At 40.9% G+C, this 21,444-nt stretch overlaps 1 protein-coding gene across 2 annotated transcripts in view; it reads left to right on the top strand.

The window, feature by feature from the left end:
- Positions 1 to 681: 681 nt before the first annotated feature.
- Positions 682 to 21,444, top strand: part of NINL (ninein like) — an 80,670-nt gene continuing 59,907 nt past the window's right edge. For both annotated transcript variants that reach the window (XM_063443709.1, XM_063443708.1), the window contains exons 1-2: positions 682 to 868; positions 19,410 to 19,614. In XM_063443709.1, the coding sequence (XP_063299779.1) occupies positions 19,432 to 19,614 (183 nt within the window). In that variant the 5' untranslated portion in view covers positions 682 to 868; positions 19,410 to 19,431. The remainder of the gene's footprint in view (positions 869 to 19,409; positions 19,615 to 21,444) is intronic.

Here is a 21,444-nt window from a genome sequence, read left to right as displayed (position 1 = left end):
TGCATCCTATGTTTATATTAATATATGTATGTATGTGTGTGTATATATATATATATATATATATTTTAAATACATAAGGTAAGGGAGGGGTTAAAGAGGATTTCTGTGTTGAATGTTTAAGAACAAGTGAGTCCCTTACAATAAAACTTACAGGGGGAAAAAAATGAAATTAAAGTGTCAGAGTGTACAACTGAGTTTATAGGTAACACAGTAACCCAGCATTCCACGGTAGATTTAATTTACAAATATAATGCACACATACCACAGGCAGTAGAACTGTTTATCTTAGAAGCAGTTTAAACACAGCATTGAGTCACATGTAGTGACAAGATCCAGGTCTCTCTCTGCATCCTAGAATTAACTGTTTGCCCTGTTCCTGTTGGACCATGGCTGGGAGCTTTGCACAATAACAAAAGAGTCAACAGACTGACAAAAGTCAACTTGCTATTCTTTAAAACGTGGATTCACCATGAAATGCTCCAATCCAGCACAGGGTGGCAGTGGCATGGGTGCTGCATGGGGGAGGAGTAGGTGTCAGATAACAGTTGGATCAGGTCTCCAGAGCTCCTGGTGGAGATGAGAGGGAGATGGGGAGTTAGGAGGAGGAGGAGATGATGATGATGATGACAAAAGGTTCCCAGCCTCGCTTTAGGAGAGTTCAGCCTGCCCCCTTCCCTTTCTCCTGTGCCGCTGTGGAAGATTAGTTGGATCCCATAGGAGGGGCCAAGGCAGCTTTTTCTGTCTGTAACCCAGAGTCCCAACAAGCCTGTGCAAGGAGCCCTCCACCCTGGGGTGCTCTGCCTCACTAAAGGATGACCGTGTGTTTGCAGGTCTCTCTATGATCCCACCTAGAGAGCGGGGCAGACAGGTAACTCACCAGCCCACTGTTATTATAATGTTATACAATGCTGCCGCCTCACTTCCCCCCCAGGGTGTGTGTGTTTTTATCATGCTGATTGTTTGTTTTACATTGTGTCTACCTATATCAGTCGGTTTCACAGCCCCCCAGACTGTTCTGGATCATTCCCCCAAATATCCAGGTGATAAATGCCCTGTTTCTCCCTCCCGTGTTACAGGAGGCTGTTTGTTTTTGCTGTGAAGCACAATACCTGTTGATGTTCAGACTTTAATTTCTGTAAACTGAGAAATTCTCCTTTTTAGTCTTTTAGAATGCTTATTAACTCGTGGATGGTGCAATCATTCCAGTAATGGTTACTTGAAATAACTGATATGTGTATTAGTATTAACCCTTGGTGGGCTACAATGTGTGATAAGACATCATTTAGTCACATGGCTTCATCATAGTAAATATGAAATATCAATAATTACCTGTGCTGGGACTCAGTGATATACTTTTTAATTTGAACTTTAAATTAGACATATTAATTGTCTTTGCTTTCTGGCAATGGAAGAGTTACTGCTGTTACTTTGGGCTGCTGTATTGCTGATACTCATTAATAAATTGTTTTATACTTTTTGTAATGATCCTGAAATATTATATGTATTAGAGATGTATTGTAATTTTAGTTTTTTTTTTGTGTGGTTAGTTAACAATCACACTAAGCAGGGACAAACTAGAATCCATGCCAATTTTGTCATGAACGTTTAACGATTGCCATTTTTAAATCACAGCTTGTTCCTGTCTGCTGCTTGGCTGAGCAGTTTGAAAGCCAAGGGGTTAATTGTGGTGATTGCTAAATGGATTTATAAGCTAATAATGACACATTTTTCTGATAAAGTATGCTGCTTGCTGATGTAGCCTTTATATTAACTAATGGAAGGAAATCATTTTCTTCTATGTTGTGGAAGTTAATAATTTGTAAGGCTGGATGGAAATAAAACACTTTTTAAATTAGGAAAAAGAAAACAGTAATGCACCTTTTAATGTTGGTAGGGTGGTGAATAGAAAAAAACATTGTAGGATTTATTTTATATATAATTTTTAAAAAAATCATTTATAAGCTGCATTAATATTTATTGACTTTGGGGGAGAAGTTGCTATTCAATCTGGGTAAAACATAAACATGTTTAACATAAATAAATAAAATTATAAATATGCGTACTTGTTAGGAATTCTATTATTTTTTTTTATGGTGAATGATTGTGAGAGAGAGAGTGTCTATAATGTTACATATGGTTTAAAATAAAAAATAGTGTGGATTAAAAAAAAAAAAAAGAGGCTTCTGTATGTCAAAGGTTACTTTAGAGCACAGCCATAGTTTTCAAACCATTCTTTTGCAGTGTGGTGTGTTTGCGTTTTTAATATTTATTTTATTTTGTAGTCGTGAGGACCAACAAGGGATTGGTGGACCCAGTAATCGTGGTTGGGCTGTAAGATTTTTGCCACCAGTGTCTACAAAGAGTAGGAAAGGAAGTGTTTTGTATAAGACAATGCTACTAGTAATCTATCTGGTTTAACCTTTCAAATTACAGTTCTTATATTTTTTTTTTGATCTGCATTTCAGTGTGTTATTTTCTCGCAAACACTGGACAATCCTGCTGATAGAATCAATGCACTGCCACCTGTGGGTTTTAGGTTCCTGTAAAACCACAAACCAAATGATAGTTAATGTAAATACATTTAACCAAGAGGGACCCTAATAAGTCCTGTTCTCAGTGCCACCATTGTCTTACCATGGCCAGTTTAACCCTCCCCCCCCCCCCCCCCCCCCCCCCCGATTGTATCATTGCTGAGTCCTGATTGATCTATTTTAAACCACTGCATTGTCTGTTCTACTTTAAAAACCACCAATCCGTACGGTTCAGGGAAGAACTGAATGGAACGGAGATACTTTAAGAGAAAAGTAACCCAAATTCTTGACCATGTGCAAAAATATCATAAAAGCAAATGGAGTATGATGTAATTCACTATCGGAATCTCTTTGGAACATGATTTTGTTTATTGTTTCGTAATTTGATTTTTAGTTAACTACAATTCAGTGTTTAGAGAATAACCCTAATAGAACATTTATGGGGAAAGGGACTATTCAAGTCTTGTTCTTCTCTATGATATCAGAAATGAACGTATGCACACCCTACGCTCTATACAGCTACAGTTTATTGCCATTGGGTGCAATTCTTCTCAATGGTTTGACAATGCCAGGCTGTTACTGCACATAAAGCTTTGCTTCCACGGATATTAATACGGTGAAAATCTGGCCACATCTGGTTTACAGTGATGGGATGAGAGAGCTAACGTTGACTGATGTGCTCGCTGGACTAGCCCTGTTTTTGCCAAACTTCTCAAACGCTTCGACGAAAACCAGTGGAGCTGCCTCGACAGACTCCTTGCACCTACGACTACAGTTGCCTAGAATGTCCCTTTAAGTGTGTGTGTGTGTGTAGTGGAAAGCACTGGTAGGCTATTGTGCATGTGCAGTGAAACTCCGCACTGCATCTCCTCTTAGAGATGCATTGAATAAATGCATCTCTATGGGGAATATTCAGCACCTCCATGCACAGCGTGGAGAAGCTGAGCGTCCGTTCTGCAAACTGTACAGCACTGACCCAGGAAGCATCTCTAGTGGCCGTCTGAGTGACTGGTGTTCCTTGACAGTAATATAAATGTTTACAGTACAAAGCCTGCAGGGACAAGCTAATGACACCAGAACCACTACATTTAAGCTGATTTAAGTGATCCTGGTGACTACAGTGTACTTTTTTTTTTTTTATTCTTTATTTTTGCACTGATAGACATGCAACAGTATGACATATCAAGCTTATGCAAAAGCCAAAACATAGTTGCGGTACTATAGTGTACTTTTAAATGAGTAAACTCCCATTTTTTTTTCTTCCCCCCCCCCCCACTCCCCCTCTTCAATATTTTTGATTTGACAGCCACTAGAGGCAGTCTTAGTCCTGCACTGTAATTATTTCAGTTTTTAAAAAACTGCAATGATTTACGTTGCAGGACTACATTGGACTGGGACACTGCACCCATTCAACTTCAGTGAGATGAAGTGGTTTTGGGTTACTATAGTGTAGCCTTAATGGACCTATTTCAATGATATTAGACACCATGAATGCTTAACGTATGGAGATTTATTTGACTAGGTACGGACGATGACGGCTTTTAAATGACCCCCTCGCAAAGTCAGGCTCTTCTGATTGGATTGCATTGCTTATAACATTAGTTAATGTTTTCAAGCTCTTGAATTTCACCCCGCACCAGATGGTGCAATTGGCGCTGAAGAATTATCTGTGGATCTTTTGTACCCCAGAAATGTCAGTTTTGCTTATTAACAAAGCCAAATAAGTGAAAATGACCTTAGTCAGACATGATGAGTTGATGAATAAATTAATTGTTTTCTCTGGCTCATTGTTCTTTTGTGACCTTCATAAGTTATTCACCTGTCAAATCTTACTCTGAGTTTTGGCCCACCCTGTATTAGTAGACTGTCCGTTTCAGGATCCCACAAAGTAGACTGTGTTATGTGTGGATTTGAAGAGCAGTGTGTGAGGTGCCTACACATGCTTTAGTGGCACACCCATCTTGTATTGTGTATTTTGTTCTTTTTCCTGCCTCTTTAAATTGGAGCAGAAATTATATTTCTTTGTTTACCTCTGTTTCCTGTAAAGCATTATGTTCCCTTAAAGATAGACATCATTGGTGCGATTTGTTGTTGTTAGACTTAACTTCCGTCATCCTTTGCCATTTAGCGGTCAAGTCACCACAATTATAGCTGTAGCCCAACACCGTAATTGGAGGACCAAAGTTTGCCAGTCATTGCCTCAAATACTTTCTCTATTTTTTTTCTTTCTTTTTTGAATTCAATTCCACGCATCCGCCACACTTTAAAATATTTTTCTTTTTTTTTTTTACCCTGCTATTTTTTTTTTTAGTCCCCTAAATTTAGAGCGTGATGTAGTTTTTTTTGTTTTTTCCCTAGCCTCTTGTCTGTGAAAGATTTATCCCAACTGTACTTTTGTTAAATCCTTAAATATATATGTTTATACACACACATTCCTATGTGTGGAATGGTGTAGGCTGTGTGCCTGAATCACAGTGATTTCTTACTGCCAAGTCCTTCTTTTCAATTCACTTCATTTAGTGAGGATAGAGAAGGTATCATGGGGTTAAAGACAAAGGCTATATATGGGGGTAGAAAAGCAAGTGAGCAAATTAAACAGAGAAACGAAAACTACAAGGGGGGTGGGGGTGAGAGGGGAGCACGAAGACAATTAATGGAGCCACATTTTCCCATCATGCCTCTTTCTATAGGGTCTGTCTATAATAGTTTGAAGTGGAATTCTGGAGAATTTAGACTTATTGTATAGAGGCTCTTTCTTAACCCATTAAGGACCAAACTTCTGGAATAAAAGGGAATCATGACATGTCACACATGTCATGTGTCCTTAAGGGGTTAAGCTGATGAGTGGACTCCATTTAAATCTCCATTTTGGCTCATTACAATCCACCCTCCCAAGGGCTGCATCACATGGGTCGTTTGGACACCAAATGGCTATGAAGGAGAATAAGCCATACTATGGTTTATGATTAACAGACACACTTTAAGATCACATCCACATGTTTATTACATATTTTATTTTATTTTATCTTTTAAATGGACGAACGCATTGGATTTTTACTTTTGCTTAACTATTGTTTAAGCCAGCTTTCTTTTCTATTCTCGCGCACTCTCTCGCTCCCCCCCCCCAACCTTATTTAGGTAACATTTATTGTATAACTACTCCCTTATCAAGAGTATTATTACACGGATTAATGAAAATGCAGTTTCATGTACACTGATAATATTATCAAAGAAGGTAAACACTGGAAGTTTGTCATGAATTGGCAAATAAGATCAAACTTGGTTGGTAGTTCAGCCAGTAGGGGTACAATTGGTGGGTAGAGGAATGACGTGACTTTCAAAGTAAGAGCAGGAGAAAGCTAGGAGTGAGGGTCTGGGTTAAAAGTTATGGAATTGAGGGGGCAAATGGCAAAAAATATAACACTCTGCAAACCATAACCAGTACATCACTCTGGCACCACCCTAATTTAGTCAAACGGGGTTTAACCTGTTAAACAATGTTTTAACTTCTTAAGTGAGGACTACTATTTGCCCATCCCTGTCTCCACAGACAGAAGCTGTTTGAATGGCTGAGGTCTTGGCTCATTGGCTGAGGGCAGCCACCTGATGTTCTTAGCCAGTAAGCTAGCCCAGCACTGCAAAACACTAACAAACATCTGGCTCTCAAACTGAGGTAGTGGAGGTGGGAACAGTACCCAGTGGGCATCATTTAAAAAGTCAGACTGTTCTAATATGGTTTGGCTTCTTACAATTGGGGGGGGGGATTAATGTCAATCATCCCATGACACCTTGGGCGCACTAGTGTGCAGTCGGGCACCTACCAGGAAAGTCATATTATCAGAAAGCCATTTGAATTTTATCCAGCAGTGCAGTACGTACACACTGCAAAGATCAATATATATACGTGTTTTTTTTTTTAATGTATACCTCCTTCTACTGTAATTTAAAAATCAAAATAAAATCAGCATTTGATTCCCCACTGGACAATGTGTATTTGTGAAGGCAGGACTGCCGTAGTTACTGGTTTATAGTGGGCAGTTGCCTAGGGCCTAAATTAATATAGTGCATCTTTTTCCATCGCTGGGAGTGGGGACCCCTGAAGTAGCATGATGGCAAAATGGTGGTTTTGATTATAGAGCTTTAGAACCACTGCTTTTATCAAAATATTTAATAACCCCCAAAACCGCAGCTGGTAGAAAAAAATGTGGTAAATGTAATGCACATGTAGCAGTGTTTATACCAAGTCTAGCATAAAGTGTACATATGCCTTGCATTACTATTTCCTGATGGGATGGTGTGCTTTTTATATTGATACTCTAAAGTGCAACTTTTTTATTTTTTCTGCTCTTCATCTTCTTTCGCTTTTCTAATCTGAAGACTTGGAAGAACTGTATCGCTGCCGGGTACTCAAACAACAATTAATGCCTTAAAAGTAATGCTGACCAATAAATGAGAATTGACATACCGGTAATCTGGTGTCTTTCTTTGCATGAACATTGGCTGTAACGCCAAAAACTTGTGATCCTGGAACATAATTGCTCTTTACACATCACCCATAGGGTTCTTTCTCTATAACCGTGTTGGATTTGCAGACATGGTCAATACGTCTTGGTTGTTGCTGGCCCAGTGGTCTCACATTGCAAGCCAATAATCTGTAGACCACTTTTAAAATTACAGTTTACAATCTGATTACATATGAGCGATGTTGGCCTGCTTTTCCCTGGTGGTTTCATTTTCACAAAGCCAGAATGCTGGTTAAAATGTGACTACCTCCCACCCCTCTGGGAAAAGCCTAGTTACTGAGAAACAGGGTTCTATATCTATCTCCAATAGGTCCACGTGTTCCTGTCATGTCTCTTTGATACCGGAGAAACTGACGGAAGCCAAGCACAGAGAGATGGACACAGGTTTCTTCAGGAAGGAAGAGATTCTTTATTGGATCACCGATCGGGACTCAGAGGGACTAGCGTCACCAAAATACAGCAAAATCTGAGCCCCGGACAATAGTGCAGGCTCCTTATATAGGCATATAACTCCTCCCATATTAAGCTCCACCCGCACATTCTCTTAACCAATCAACACAAATAAGAATTAACTTCCTGTTTGACCGCATGGCTTGTCCAGCACAATGGAGGAGGGGGAATACTATATCCTGTATTCTTGCACATGCTCCGTACACTACTGATCGTATCTTGCCACGTGCAACCAACTGATCGATACGTCAGCATATGCACGTACACATGCCACGTGGTAATCTCGGCCTACTAAATTTATTTTTACCGAGATTCCACCACATCTTGGCATTTGATTTTCAAAGCTGAAGTTTTCTGGTGCACAATTGGTTTTATAAAACTTAAATTTTTAATTTTTTCTTTTTGCAGTTCAATTTCCAAAGGTGACCTTATTATTAAAAGGCACGCTTCATGTAGTTATTCTGGAGAGTATAGCATGTCCCTGCAGGCTTTTTGCTGTAAACACTGCCTATTCAGAAATAAAGGCCGTGTTGGAAATATTTAACTATTTAAGAATAAAATCTTTTACTATGGGAAAAACTTTTTCTGAAACCTCTCCAATTGATCAATTTATAGCATCCCATTATAGAAAAAAAAATTGCATCCAGATTTAACCAATTTATAAGAAGCCAAAGGCAAATAGATAAAGCATTAGCAACGAATAAATGGGAGCAAGAACTCCATTTTTCATTCCCGGTTAAAGATTGGATTTTGGGTCTACAATTAGTAAAAAGATATATACGTGAAGTGTACTTTAAACTTGTATACCGTTGGTACCTGGTGCCCACTCGCCTTCATAGATTTCAACCCACACTTCTACCAGATTGTTGGAGATGTGGCAGGGAACTAGGCTCATTCTCTCACATTTGGTGGGACTGTGAGGAGTTGAAACCTATGAAAATAACTTTATCAGATTTGGTAGAATTTATTCTGAACGTTCAAACTGTTATTACGACTCAAACGTTCCTGTTCCATTTAGATATGCCAAAAGTCAATATAAAATTAAAAATCCTTATGATTCACATCATTATGGCAATTAAAATAGTTATGGCTAGAAATTGGAGAAGTATGGGTCTGTTAATCTGGCAAGATATTTGTATACAAGTGGATTATCAATGCAGGATGGAAGCAGGGATAGCAATAAACAAGATATCCAGAGAGAAATATGATGAGATCTGGGCCCCATGGAATAGATATCTTAGTCTTAAAACTCAAAACCCCCTCCCGCCCCCTATTGATAACCACTCTTAGGTAGTAGCATTTTGTGGAACTGTAAGTAAGAGGAAATGTATGTAACTTTCTGTTTTTTGACTGTAGTTAATGTATAATTGTGTGAAATATGGCTTTATTAAAAATATGTATAATATTTAATTTATTGTAAAATTTCAAACCTATTTCTGTAAGTGTGTATATGGATGACATTTTAAAATGACAAAAATTTATATATATATATATATATATATATATATATATATATAATATATAAAGAAAAAAGGCAGTGTTTACATTGCAGTCTAGGCACACCTCTAATGGCAGTCACTCATGGAGGTGCTGAACTTTCCCCATAGAGATGCATCTCTAAGGAGATGCTGATTGGTCAGTGCGGAACTTTGCCGCAGGTGCGCATTAGCCTCCTTGTTGAGATTGTCTGTCTGTTTTGATGATCTCAGCCAATGGGGTGGACCTGGGATAAAGCTGTTTTTTTTTTTTGTTTTGGTTTTTGTTTTTTGGGGGGGGGGGGGATAAAAGGGAGGGGCTAAAATGTATTTTTTTTTTAACAATATAGGGTATGGTGTGTGTGGGTATTGTTTTATTTTATTTTTTAAATGACTCTCTAAATCTTGTGAATTTATATTTTATAAAACTTAAACAATACAAATGTATAAAAGTTCTGTTACAAAACTGTGTAACAATCATTGGTAAATGGGTAAATAACACAGAATAAAAAAAACAGATAAGAGAAAAGTACTGCAATAAATTAATCACTGATCAAAGATTACCTAGTCCGCTAGAGGTAGGATATTGGTTTAATTAAAGGAACACTATAAGCACCCAAACCACTTTAATGCAAACTGCAATGTTTATATTAAAGTGTTAAGTCTGTCCTGTAGTATAACAGAGTGCGACTCCGTGAAACGTCACTGGACGTCCTCACACTTTTCCTTGGGGCATACAGCGTGTTAAAAAAAAACCATAGGAAAGCATTTGGATCACTGCCTGACGCGAATGCTCATTAGGTAATCCCCATCGGCTGATGTCAATGGAGGAGGAGCCCAACCCTAGTGCGTGCCAAGGGACATAGGTGCTGGAATCAGGGAAGTTATTCAAGATTTAGAAACTTTTATTTTATGGGGGGGGGGGGGGCAGAGGGACATTATACACCTACAGCTTTGTATTCATCCCAAAGGACTAGCATGCACAGAATTAACATTAGCCACCCGGAACTCTTGCTCTGGGCTGGTAATGATGCCCCAATAATTTTGACAGGGATGGAGTTACACTTCCAGAAGCAGAGAAGTTAACCTCTGTATGTGTAGTGTTTCTTTGTGAAATAGACACCAGGCACCATGATCACTTAAAATCACAGAAGTGTTCGTGGTCTTTTGAGTAACCCTTTAATGTTTGATCACTCTGTTCTAATAGGTTTCAAATTAGACAGGGATTTTTTTTTCTCTGGCATGTTTTATCAATGATTTTGACATTGTATTTTGTAAATATTAATTTCTATGCAATTTTGTAAAAACTTTACAAAATGTCATTTTGTAAATTTGATACCTGCCGTAGACTGGTGTAAACTATTCATAAACGTGAGGAGAGAGTATAGATTCTCTTGTTTGCTCTGTCGAGTGTCCCTCTGTTTAAGGATTTTAAATTTAATCTTGAAAGGTGACCAGATGGCATCAGATTAGTAATTCTCAGACTGTCTGGATCTGTAAATCTCCTTTGCCATATAAGAAAATGATGCTGTGCTCCAGAATTAGTAGTTAATAACTGGGATTCAGCTGGCTCTTTGAGTCATTTTGCATATGATGTCACAGGTGACAAGCTGTGGATTTTTGCTTTACTGATTAACTTGAATCATCCAATCATGTGATTTTTAAATACTTGACTGGAGAGGCAATGGGAATGGACTGGCTTTATATATATCTTTGTAAAGTATCAGCTGCTGACAAAGTGACAATCACACCTTTCACCATGCTGTGTCTTACATTAACATCTCACAGCAACCACCTTTGGATGTATTGTGTGTTTCTTGTTGGTTGTTATTTAATATTAAGTTGAACACATGTTTATTATGTTGGAGTGCAAGCTGTGTGTGTGTGTGTGTGTGTGTGTGTTTTTGTTTTCTTTTTTTGTTTCTTCTTCGTCTCTTCTCCTTCTGGCATGTTTCTCTGTGACCAGTATCAATAAATTAAAGGACCACTATAGTGCCAGGAAAAAATACTAGTGTTCCTGGCACTATAGTGCCCTGAGGGTGCCCCCTCCCGCCGGGCTCTGGAGAGAGGAAGGGGTTAAAATCTTACCTTTCGGGGCGGGGCCTGACCGCCGAACAGATCAGACGTGTCTCGTCTGAGCTCAGGGATCTGGACCGGAAAATCGGTGCCAACTCCGCACCATTAGTAGCCACCAACCCAAACTGGCACCTAAACTGCCCACAAGGTGAGGGCACACACAGCGATACCTCTCAAGACACGGTATGGCGCCGGAGTAACCCGACCATCATACTCGGATCCTCGACAACTCCCACACAGGGAAGGACCGCGACCCACAGTGGAAGCACTCAAAACCACAAGCCGCAGAAGCAGGCCCCCGGGATTACCCAGGGCTCTGAAGAGTGCTTCATTGAACTCTGCAGCCGGGCCTCCTACAGACCTATATGTACACAACCAAGCCTGGGCATCAGCTAATTTTGGACACTAACTATGGACTCTATAATGCCGTACCTGCAAACACTGAAACAAACGGTATCCACTGACTCACACACACACTCTGACTTACCTGACATCACAACCTGACAACTTCTGGTATAAACAGGCCAATGCAGACAAAGATGCCACACATAAGCCCTGACAAATACCCCCATCAGTGTTAACCACGTAGACCCCAGGCCTGACAGCGATTAACCACACAAAACTCCACATGCTCTGTGGGGGCGCCTGGGGTAGACCAAGATAGAGCTTAACTCACTAGACCAAACGACTCATCAGAGACCAAACACTCATATGACTATAGCCAGCAAACGTCTAACTTTGTCATGCTAACTCTAGTACAGCAAATTGTAATTCTTAGTCAAGCTTGTCTTTATGCTCCTACAGCATTAACTGATTATACTAGCGGTGAAAACAGCTGGAGCACCAAACGCGTAATACTCTAATGTTATATTAGAATACATAACCTACTCGTAAGTCTGACCTCACATGTTATGCCACAAAATGACATCTATTAGCTTGCTATAATAACGTGATATGTACAAAACAAAAAAAAAGTGCATTGTCTATCTACCCCCCACTGTAGCTAATGTCTTGAAACCTGCATATGGAATGCCGTTGGGGTACCATATGTATGCCTGTAACCAATATACGCACTGCAAAAATAAAGAATAAAAAAAAAAAAATTAAATTAAAAAAAAAATCTTACCTTTCTCCAGCGCCGGGCGGGGAGTTTTCCTCCTCCTCTCCTTTCTAGCGACGTCATTGGCTGAATGTGCATGCGCGGCAGGAGCCGCGCGCGCATTCAGCCAGTCGCATAGGAAAGCATTTAAAATGCTTTCCTATGGACGCTGGCGTCTTCTCACTGTGATTTTCACAGTGAGAAGCACGCAAGCGCCTCTAGCGACTGTCAATGAGACAGCCACTAGAGGCTGGATTAACCCTCATTGTAAACATAGAAGTTTCTCTGAAACTGCTATGTTTATAAAAAAAAAGGGTTAATCCTAGCTGGACCAGGCACCCAGACCACTTCATTAAAGGGACACTGTAGGCACCCAGACCACTTCTGCCCATTGGAGTGGTCTGGGTGCCAACTTCCACTACCCTTAACCCTGCAAGTGTAATTATTGCAGTTTTTCATAAACTGCAATAATTACATTGCAGGGTTAACTCCACCTCTAGTGGCTGTCTACTAGACAGCCACTAGAGGTCACTTCCTAGTTTCTAGCACAGGTTTCCTGTGCTAGAGCGTCGCTGGACGTCCTCACGCTGTGTGAGGATCTCCAGCGTCGCTCTATTCCCCATAGGAAAGCATTGAAATGATTTTTCAATGCTTTCCTATGGGGAGACGTAATGCGCATGCGCGGCATTTCCCCGCATGCGCATTAGGTCTCCTCGGCCGGTGAGCGAGATTAGTCTTGCCCACCGGCCGACGTAATCACCAGGAGGAGCATCGCGGAGGCGGAGACAGCGGCGAGGGACATCGCCGCTGTCCCAGGTAAGTCACTGAAGGGGTTTTTACCCCTTCAGTAACCGGGGATTGGGGGGTGGGAGGGAGAGGGACCCTCCAGTGCCAGAAAAACGGATCGTTTTTCTGGCACTGGAGTTTCCCTTTAAGCTGAAGTGGTCTGGGTGCCTATAGTGATCCTTTAGGAAAAGACTAGGTCCTGTTTCTATAGAATATAGTTACATAGCTGAAAAGAGCCTTGCGTCCATCAAGTTTAGCCTTCCTCACATTTGTTTTTTGCTGTTGATCCAAAAGAAGGCAAAAAAAACAATTTGAAGTACAATTTTGCAACAAGCTAGGAAAAAAATTCCTTCTTGACCCCAGAATGGCAGTCAGATTTATCCTTGGATCAAGCAGTTATTACCCTTCATTGAAAGATTATATCCTTGAATATTCTGTTTTTGCAAGTATGCATCTAGTAGCTGTTTGAACATCTGTATGGACTCTGATAAAACCACTTCTTCAGGCAGAGAATTCCACATCCTAATTGTTCTTACAGTAAAAAAACCTTTCCTTTGCCTTAGACAAAATCTTCTTTCTTTCAGTCTAAACACATGACCTCGTGTCCTATGTAAAGTCCGGTTTGTGAATAGATTTCCACACAATGGTTTGTATTGGCCTCAAATATATTTGTATAATGTTATCATATCCCCTCTCAGGCGACGTTTTTCTAAACTAAATAGGTTTAAATTTGTTAACCTTTCTTCATAGCTGATATGTTCCATTCCTTTTATTAATTTTGTAGCCCGCCTCTGTACTTTTTCTAGTGCCATAATATCCTTCTTTAGAACAGGTGCCCAAAATTGCACAGCATATTCAATATGTGGTTTTACCAGTGATTTATAAAGAGGCAAAATGATATTCTCGTCCCGAGAATGAATGCCCTTTTTAATGCATGACAATACCCTACTGGCCTTGGCCACTGCTGATTGACATTGCACATTGTTGCATAGTTTGTAGTCTATAACAATTCCCAAGTCCTTTTCGTGTGTTATCCCTAATTCGCTTCCATTAAGGGTATACGTTGCTTGTGTATTCTTGTGTATCTTGAATATTAATAATTAAATTGTATCCACTTTAATTTTCAATTCCAGACATCCTCCTACTGTCAGCTGTGCAACTCTTCACTCTCTCTTTCTCTATGTAGTGGTTATGGTGCCCAAAGGCCCTGGGAGTCCTCTTGCCTTAGTGGGTTAAACTGTTTACTATCTATTTGAGTTGAAGGTTTAGTGAGGAGTGAACAATGCAGAGGAAACCAGTAACTTTGGTCCAAATAAATAAAAATCAATAGTATGCAATTTATTCCCCATGTATTGCATTAAAACACAAGTAAGGCGCAACCGCTGCTCCGCACTTAAGGCCCCCATCATAAGACCGATGATCTCATGAGGGTGCATTACGTACATACAGCGATATTTATGTCCTCCAACCTCCGAAACTAGTTGTGAAATATTGCATGCCTAGACGTTGCCTGTTGGCCATGCCTCTCAGTATGTTACAATCCTCTGTACCTGTGTCATGTATGCACCTTACAATAAAAATGAAACCTTTAAAAAAAAAAAAAACACACACAAAAAAAAAACACATGTAAGGCGGACCTATTATCAAAAGGATGGGACTGCGCCAGTTTGCCCTTTTCATTTATTTCAAGGACACGTAAGGGAGTCCTTGTTTGGGACTGCTGCCTTATATACTTCTTTCTGATACACTAGAGGTGACTCTATTTTCAGTTTTTTATGTAAGGCGGATTGCAGCAACAAATTTCCATCAATTAATCTACGAATTTCCTACAGCGTACTTTAACTAGACTGAATGATAATAATATTTTTTGAAAACCGTACAACACGCGTGGGGTACCCCGATGGCATTCCTTGGCATTCCTCACGCTTATATTCATTGCTTACATAAAAAGTGTATGAAAGATTTATATGCACATTTTTAAATGAGACGATATTAACCATGTTTAAACATATCGATCGGTGTCTGACATTGCAATTCAGGATTGACCTGTATAGAATGGTGCGATTAAAGCTTAATGCAGTGGGTTACAGGATGACAGGACTGCGCCTGGCAAGGCGGCCATCGTAAGAACTAGTTGCACATCTTTAACAGGGTGGTGTGGTGTATGTGTGACCCAGGGGCAAGCTAAACCTCGTGGTCAGGGAGGCAGAGGTGTATGTGCCTTTAAGAAGGTCTCCCTATCATATATTGCACGTAAACTGTGAGCTAAGCTAAGCAAAGACATGGTACAAAATACAGCTATATTCCAGGTTACTCTGGTGTATCAAATAGCGTCCGTGTCAATGGTCTGCTTGTTACTGCAATAGCCATGTTGAATCAGGTAAGGGAGTGTATTATCCCGTGGTGTCCAGCTTCATGGAGCTCTGTACTAGCTGTTATCCCATGCCACGCTTTGACTTAATAGCATTGTCCATCGCTTCCATGTGTACCGCTGGTGAGGTGACGGTAGGGTAGTGTAGCCGGACTGATGCTTGTTTCTCCGCTGTGCTGATGCCCTCTAAGGGTGTTGTAAAGGTCCTGCTGTAAACCGGCTGTCTCTGTGCTTTGCGGCTTTTTCTGTGCTGGTGAGAGAGTGGTGTTCGGCTCTTCGTATGGGAGATCGGCTTCCCTGCACGTCTGGAGTGTAGGTGTTCGCCTATGTGTCTGCGGTGTGTTCCAGTTCAGTGCAGGTGCTGGTTTGCTGTGCCCCCGCCTCACCCTCCTGTTTCGGGCCTGCCCTGGGGCTAGAGTAGGAGTCCAAAATTGCTTCCCGGGCGGTAAGTGTCGGGTCAGGGCGCCTTGCTGGGGGTTTATCCTTGGCTGATGTGGGTGGCTGGCTGGGTTGTACCTGTAAGCGGTTTGCGTTGTGAGCGCTGGGCTGTTGTGATAGGGCCCCTCATTGCCTTCGGCATGCATGGCGTCTGCCATCTTTGGTGAGATGTTTAGGCTGTTGGTCGTGGTAGCAACGCTGCTGGGTCTTGGTAGGCCTGTAGTTGTTGTGGCCACTGGGTGGGGACCGGGATGACCCCCCCCCCCCCGGTCCAGAGGGGGGGGGGGTTAAGCGAGACACCGGTCGGAGACCCGGGAGAGCATCCGTCCCTACCTGGCTCAAGCTCCGGAGCGCTTCGGGCCTTGTCGGGTTGCTTTGGAGTGCCAGGCAGGGCCTAGAGTGGTATCCCCGTGTACCCTAGCTGCTGGTAATCGCCGTGGGCACCAGTATGGGTCAGTGGTTGCGGTTGGCACCGATTCTCAGGCCCAGAAGCAGGAGCTCAGACGGAGCACGTCTGATCGTGTTGGCGGTCTGGCCCCGCCCCCCCTTTATTTTTTTACTAGATGTTGCAGTTTGTTTCTCATTGCACTGTAGTTCACTGTTTGAATTGTATTTGTATTTGGTAAAACACCATATAACCATGCGTTTGGAATTTCCGGACTATATGCCCTATTAACGATGCATGACTTCTCCTGCCATAAGACTTGGCTTTTAAATAACACATCCAGCTGGTGCTACTAAGCTTTCTAAGTACTATGTTTGTTTCAGTTTAAGAGACACTTCAGGCTTGGAGGATTGAATGTACATAAATTATTAATGTATTATATAAGATTTAAAGGACCACTCTAGTGCCAGGAAAACATACTCGTTTTCCTGGCACTAGAGTGCCCTGAGGGTGCCCCCACCCTCAGGGACCCACTACTGCCGGGCTCTGGGGGGAGGAAGGGGTTAAACTTACCTCTTTCTCCAGCGCCGGGCGGGGAGCTCTACTCCTCCTCCTCTTCTTCCTCGCGACGTCATCGGCTGAATGCGCATGCGCGGCAGGAGCCGCGCTCGCATTCAGCCGGTCGCATAGGAAAGCATTCATAATGCTTTCCTATGGACGCTTGCGTGCTCTCACTGTGATTTTCACAGTGAGAAGCACGCAAGCGCCTCTAGCGGCTGTCAGTGAGACAGCCACTAGAGGCTCTGGAGGCTGGCTTAACCCTCAGAATAAACATAGCAGTTTCTCTGAAACTATGTTTATAAAAAAAAGGGTAAAAGCTTGCTGGACCTGGCACCCAGACCACTTCATTAAGCTGAAGTGGTCTGGGTGCCTAGAGTGGTCCTTTAATGAAGTGCATTAAGCTTTCACTGAACCAGGAAGTAGCTCAGCCAATCAAGACCTCAAGATCTCATTTTGTTTAATGGAGTTTCAAGTTATCTCATAAACCCTTGCTGGGTTTAGTTCATCACTTTTCAGAAATTCCATTAATGACCTAGGATCATATTGACAATATGATCACTTCATCTTGCATGTAAGCAGTCGAAGGAAAGTGACTAGCACGGAATGGAATGTACAGATGTTTGGATGGACACAGGAAGTGCAATGTATTCTGACAGAAGAAGCTGGATAGGTATTCTGTATCAGGATTGCAAATGCATGTAACTGTAAACCTCAGAATGGCGGCGGGCTCTGAGGGGGGCATCACTGCCAACGCCAATAATGTGCACGTCTACCCAGAAAAGGAGCTGACCTGACCACTGAAGGGGAGTGCCAGCCCGTCTGGCCAGTCACCAAACTACAGGACTATGCAGGGAGCACTGCTGAAGCACTCTCTGCATGGTCCTAGTGCCAGCCTCACAGCACTAGTGTCTAATTATGTATTTGCACTGTGATGCCCTGGGGCATCTGGGAGCGAAATTGGGAGTGCGGAGTTGGATGGTGGATGGTGGATTGTGTTTTGGGTATTGGAGCAGTTAGAAATGGCGTCTAATCGGGTTTAGTGCCAGGCTCTCTCACCTCTCCCCCCCCCCCCCCCCCTCCTACTGGGTGGTTGTTTTGATAAAATAACCTTGCTTTTTTGTTTTTTAAATGGCAATTTCTACTTTAAAGGTTTAAGCATGCTAGCAGCTGTCTTTCGAGACTATATGTTCCCTTTAATTTTTAAGTCTGAGTTCTGTGTACAGTTACGCTGTAATGCTATATAAAACATACCTGGCTGTACCTTAACGTGAATATGTATTTTCCAGCTATGATAGGTTAAACCTTCAGGAGTATCTATTGGTCTTCTGAATTGTTAGAGCTTACAGAAATTTATAAATAACTGATCATAAGAATGTCTATCCAAATAAATTGTTGGGCAAGTTATAGCCTGTATCTATTTGGGCAGCCAGCCAGGCTGTTTTGTTTTCTAATAAGCTGAGAAATGCCTGTCATTGTCCCAATACAAACTGATAACCTTTCCTTTGCAGTTGCATAAGGGAGGTTGTGCTACAGCAGTGCTGGCAGCTAGACAGTGCAACAAACCTATCTCTGAGAAACGCTTGATTTATATATTATTTTACAATCTACCGGTAATAAATGTCGTCAATCCAGCGATCCCTGTTCCGCAATTTAAACATTTACAGCGTTGTCTTCCAGTTCTAAAAAAATAAAATCAACAAATCTGTTTAAAAAAAAAAAAAAAAAGAGTGTCAAATATATTATGTTCTGTTTTTAAAATGACACTCTGAGCACCAAAACAACTTTATCTTAAAGGGAACCTGTAGTCCCAAAAATATTTTTTTTTTCTGGATTTAGGTTCCATTCTCTCCACCCCCACTTGTTTTGGGGGAAAAAAAAAACTAATAAAGATTACTCTCCTTGTTTCCAGCTTGGGGCTTCAATGCTGTTGCTGCTCTCCCTACCTCCGGTGTAGTGGGCGTCCAAATTGACTTTACCTGCTGTCTGCTCCAAGCCATTGCTTCTCATAGACTTTTACACATTTTACATCACATCGTGGGTCCCACCTGTCAAAAATCGCCAATAATATATTATTTTGTAAAACTCTGCTGAATATGTTGGAGCTCTATAAATAAAAATTACAAAAAAATAATGCTGGATACAAGTACCACTGTGTTCTCCCTCTCCCTCCATAGCACTTTACATTTAAGTGTGCACACAAATGCCATCCAAACTTTTACGTAAACATTCCAATAAAAAAAAAAAAATTAAAAAAAAGAAAAATCTAAAAGAAATATTGTCCTGCTATTGCTAGGTGTATATAGAGTCATAAATTTATATTTATTCAGAAACAAAAGAGCCCTTGTGACCTAAAGGATACAGAAACCTGACAGACAGCAGCCATATAAAAAGTGCATAGCAATACCTAGTTTTTAATATGTACAGGATTTAAAAAAAATTCTTATTAAAGCGATACTCTACTCTAAAATGCAGTTAATCTGACGCTTAGTGTTTATGGCACAAAGAGTTTGTGGGTGAGGTCCCTCTGGTTTTTGAGTAGTTTGACAAAAACTACGAACTATCTGTCACTCAAAGCCCACCCCCTCTATTCGTGTTGAGATTATGAGTAATCCCACTTCCACGTTACCCACGTTGTAATCTGTACAAACCTAAACCCTGGCCCTGGGTTTGTTTATGGTGCAGGGTGTGTTCATTCTACTGTTCTGATATTACAGGTACCCTACAGGTTGCTATGGGATGGACCAGGAAGAGGAGAACAAATATGTATCCCAGCTTCAAGATGTATTTAACAGCTGTGACACCACGGGCACTGGGTACCTGGACAAAGAAGAGCTGACAGACTTGTGCCGCAAGCTCCATCTAGATGCCCAGTTACCTCTTCTCCTACAGACTCTACTGGGAAAGGATATTTTTGCCAGGGTAAGATACACCTATTTTTTTTTTCATTAATTTAAATATTTTGCTATAATTCAACACTGTGAAGTGGGTATATTGATATACCCTATATTTGCGGTGCCCTTACTGGACTGTATTCAAATCTAAAACTGTTTGAATCCTTACAATGGAGGGAGGGGGAACGAGGACACTCTTTGGCAAAATAGACAACTGTAGTGCTTATGGTGCTTGAAGTGTTACCTTAATGGGTATAATATCTGTAGTTCAGGGGGCACTCTTACTATCCACTTATGTTCTCGCATACATTTAATAATATGTAGTGACCATTACCTGGAGGCAGAGAAAATTGTATAACTTCTTATAATTATATCATTTTAGAAATGGATAATGCAAGCAATTTCATGGGATTGGTTGAATGGGAATAATAATAATAATAATAATAATAATAATAATAATAATAATAAAGGAATATGGTATGTTCCTTTTTAAAAGGACATTCCAAGCACCATGACTACTACGCTGTAGTGGTTATGGTGCCAGGATTGCCCTGGCACTACTATTTTTAAGTTGTCACACAATTTGGCCACGTTTGCACTTTGTATCTGGTGTTCACCGAGCACTACTCCGTCATTCTGCAGACTGAAGTCTGAGCTGAAAGCTTTTGATAAGATCTCCTGGTACAATAACCGCTACAGCATGTTGTGATTATGGTGGTTTCAGTGTTCTTGTAATATTTTTGTTTTGGTTTTTTGTCGGCACTATTACTTTGTGTGAATGGATATTGTAGCTATTTACATTCCTGCGTGTGATGTGGTCGGCACAACAATGAACAACCTTTTAAAAACATTACTGTGTGTATATAGTACTGAGAAGCGCAAACACTTCTTTATCCCAGCAAAATAAACACAGGTTTTAACAATTGTGCAAAAAATAACATTGCGCAAGTAAAGTATCTTGATTTTCCTATCCAAATACAATCGGCTTTGTCTGGTTGAATTGTTTGACAAGAATGCAAGGCTCAGTATTATATAAATATTTAATGGCCATGAAATGGAGACCAGACCTTAAATTCAGCTTCACGGCTAAACCTAATCACTCCTCTGTTTAATACGTTCCTAGTAATAATTTTGTAGCTGTAGGTAGCACAGGTCTGTGTAAGATACGTATTGATTTAAATAGCAAAACAACCTAACCCAACAATAAATTAATTCTTTCAAATATATATAGATCTTGGCCTCAGTCCGAGTCTAAGGTCACTGATGACAAGGTGTGTGTGTGTGTGTGTATGTGTGTGTGTATATATATATATATATATATATATATATATATTTTTTTTTTTTTCCCTATGTTGCCGACCGGTAAACCTTTTTACAACTCTGTACTTTTTAGAGTATCCTGGTTGAAGTCTACTCTAGTCCATATTTTTTATTGTATCAGTTGTTGCGTACTTTTCTGGAATAACACTTAATCTCTGACTGCTCTTCTTGTTCTATAGTGGTTATGGTGACTCTTTACCTGGGTTCTGCCAGGCTTTGCTCCCTGCCTCCTCTCAGCAGGAAGTGAGAGCCCAAAAGCTTTCTACTAAGAGCTTCCGTTAGTGCTTCTGAACTAAGCCTTGCATTGCAAGGACAAGTCATGGACAGAGCATCAGCAGATCACTACGATTGTCAGGTTTAGCTTAGAGCTGAGAATTTCTGTTTGAGTACTTCTGGATAACAGGAAGCGGGGAGCGTTGCCTGGTGGACTCTAGTTTAGAAGCAAATCTGTTATTAAACGTTCTGATTTCTTACATCGGGAAAGCACCATAACCACTACAGCATGTTGTAGAGAGAGCCACAAATGAACTTGTAACCA

This window comes from Pelobates fuscus, chromosome 2 (assembly GCF_036172605.1).
Source record: "Pelobates fuscus isolate aPelFus1 chromosome 2, aPelFus1.pri, whole genome shotgun sequence".
Taxonomy (NCBI): domain Eukaryota; kingdom Metazoa; phylum Chordata; class Amphibia; order Anura; family Pelobatidae; genus Pelobates; species Pelobates fuscus.
The sequence above is the reverse complement of the archived record's forward strand: the minus strand, read 5'-3'. Positions and strand labels throughout refer to the sequence as shown.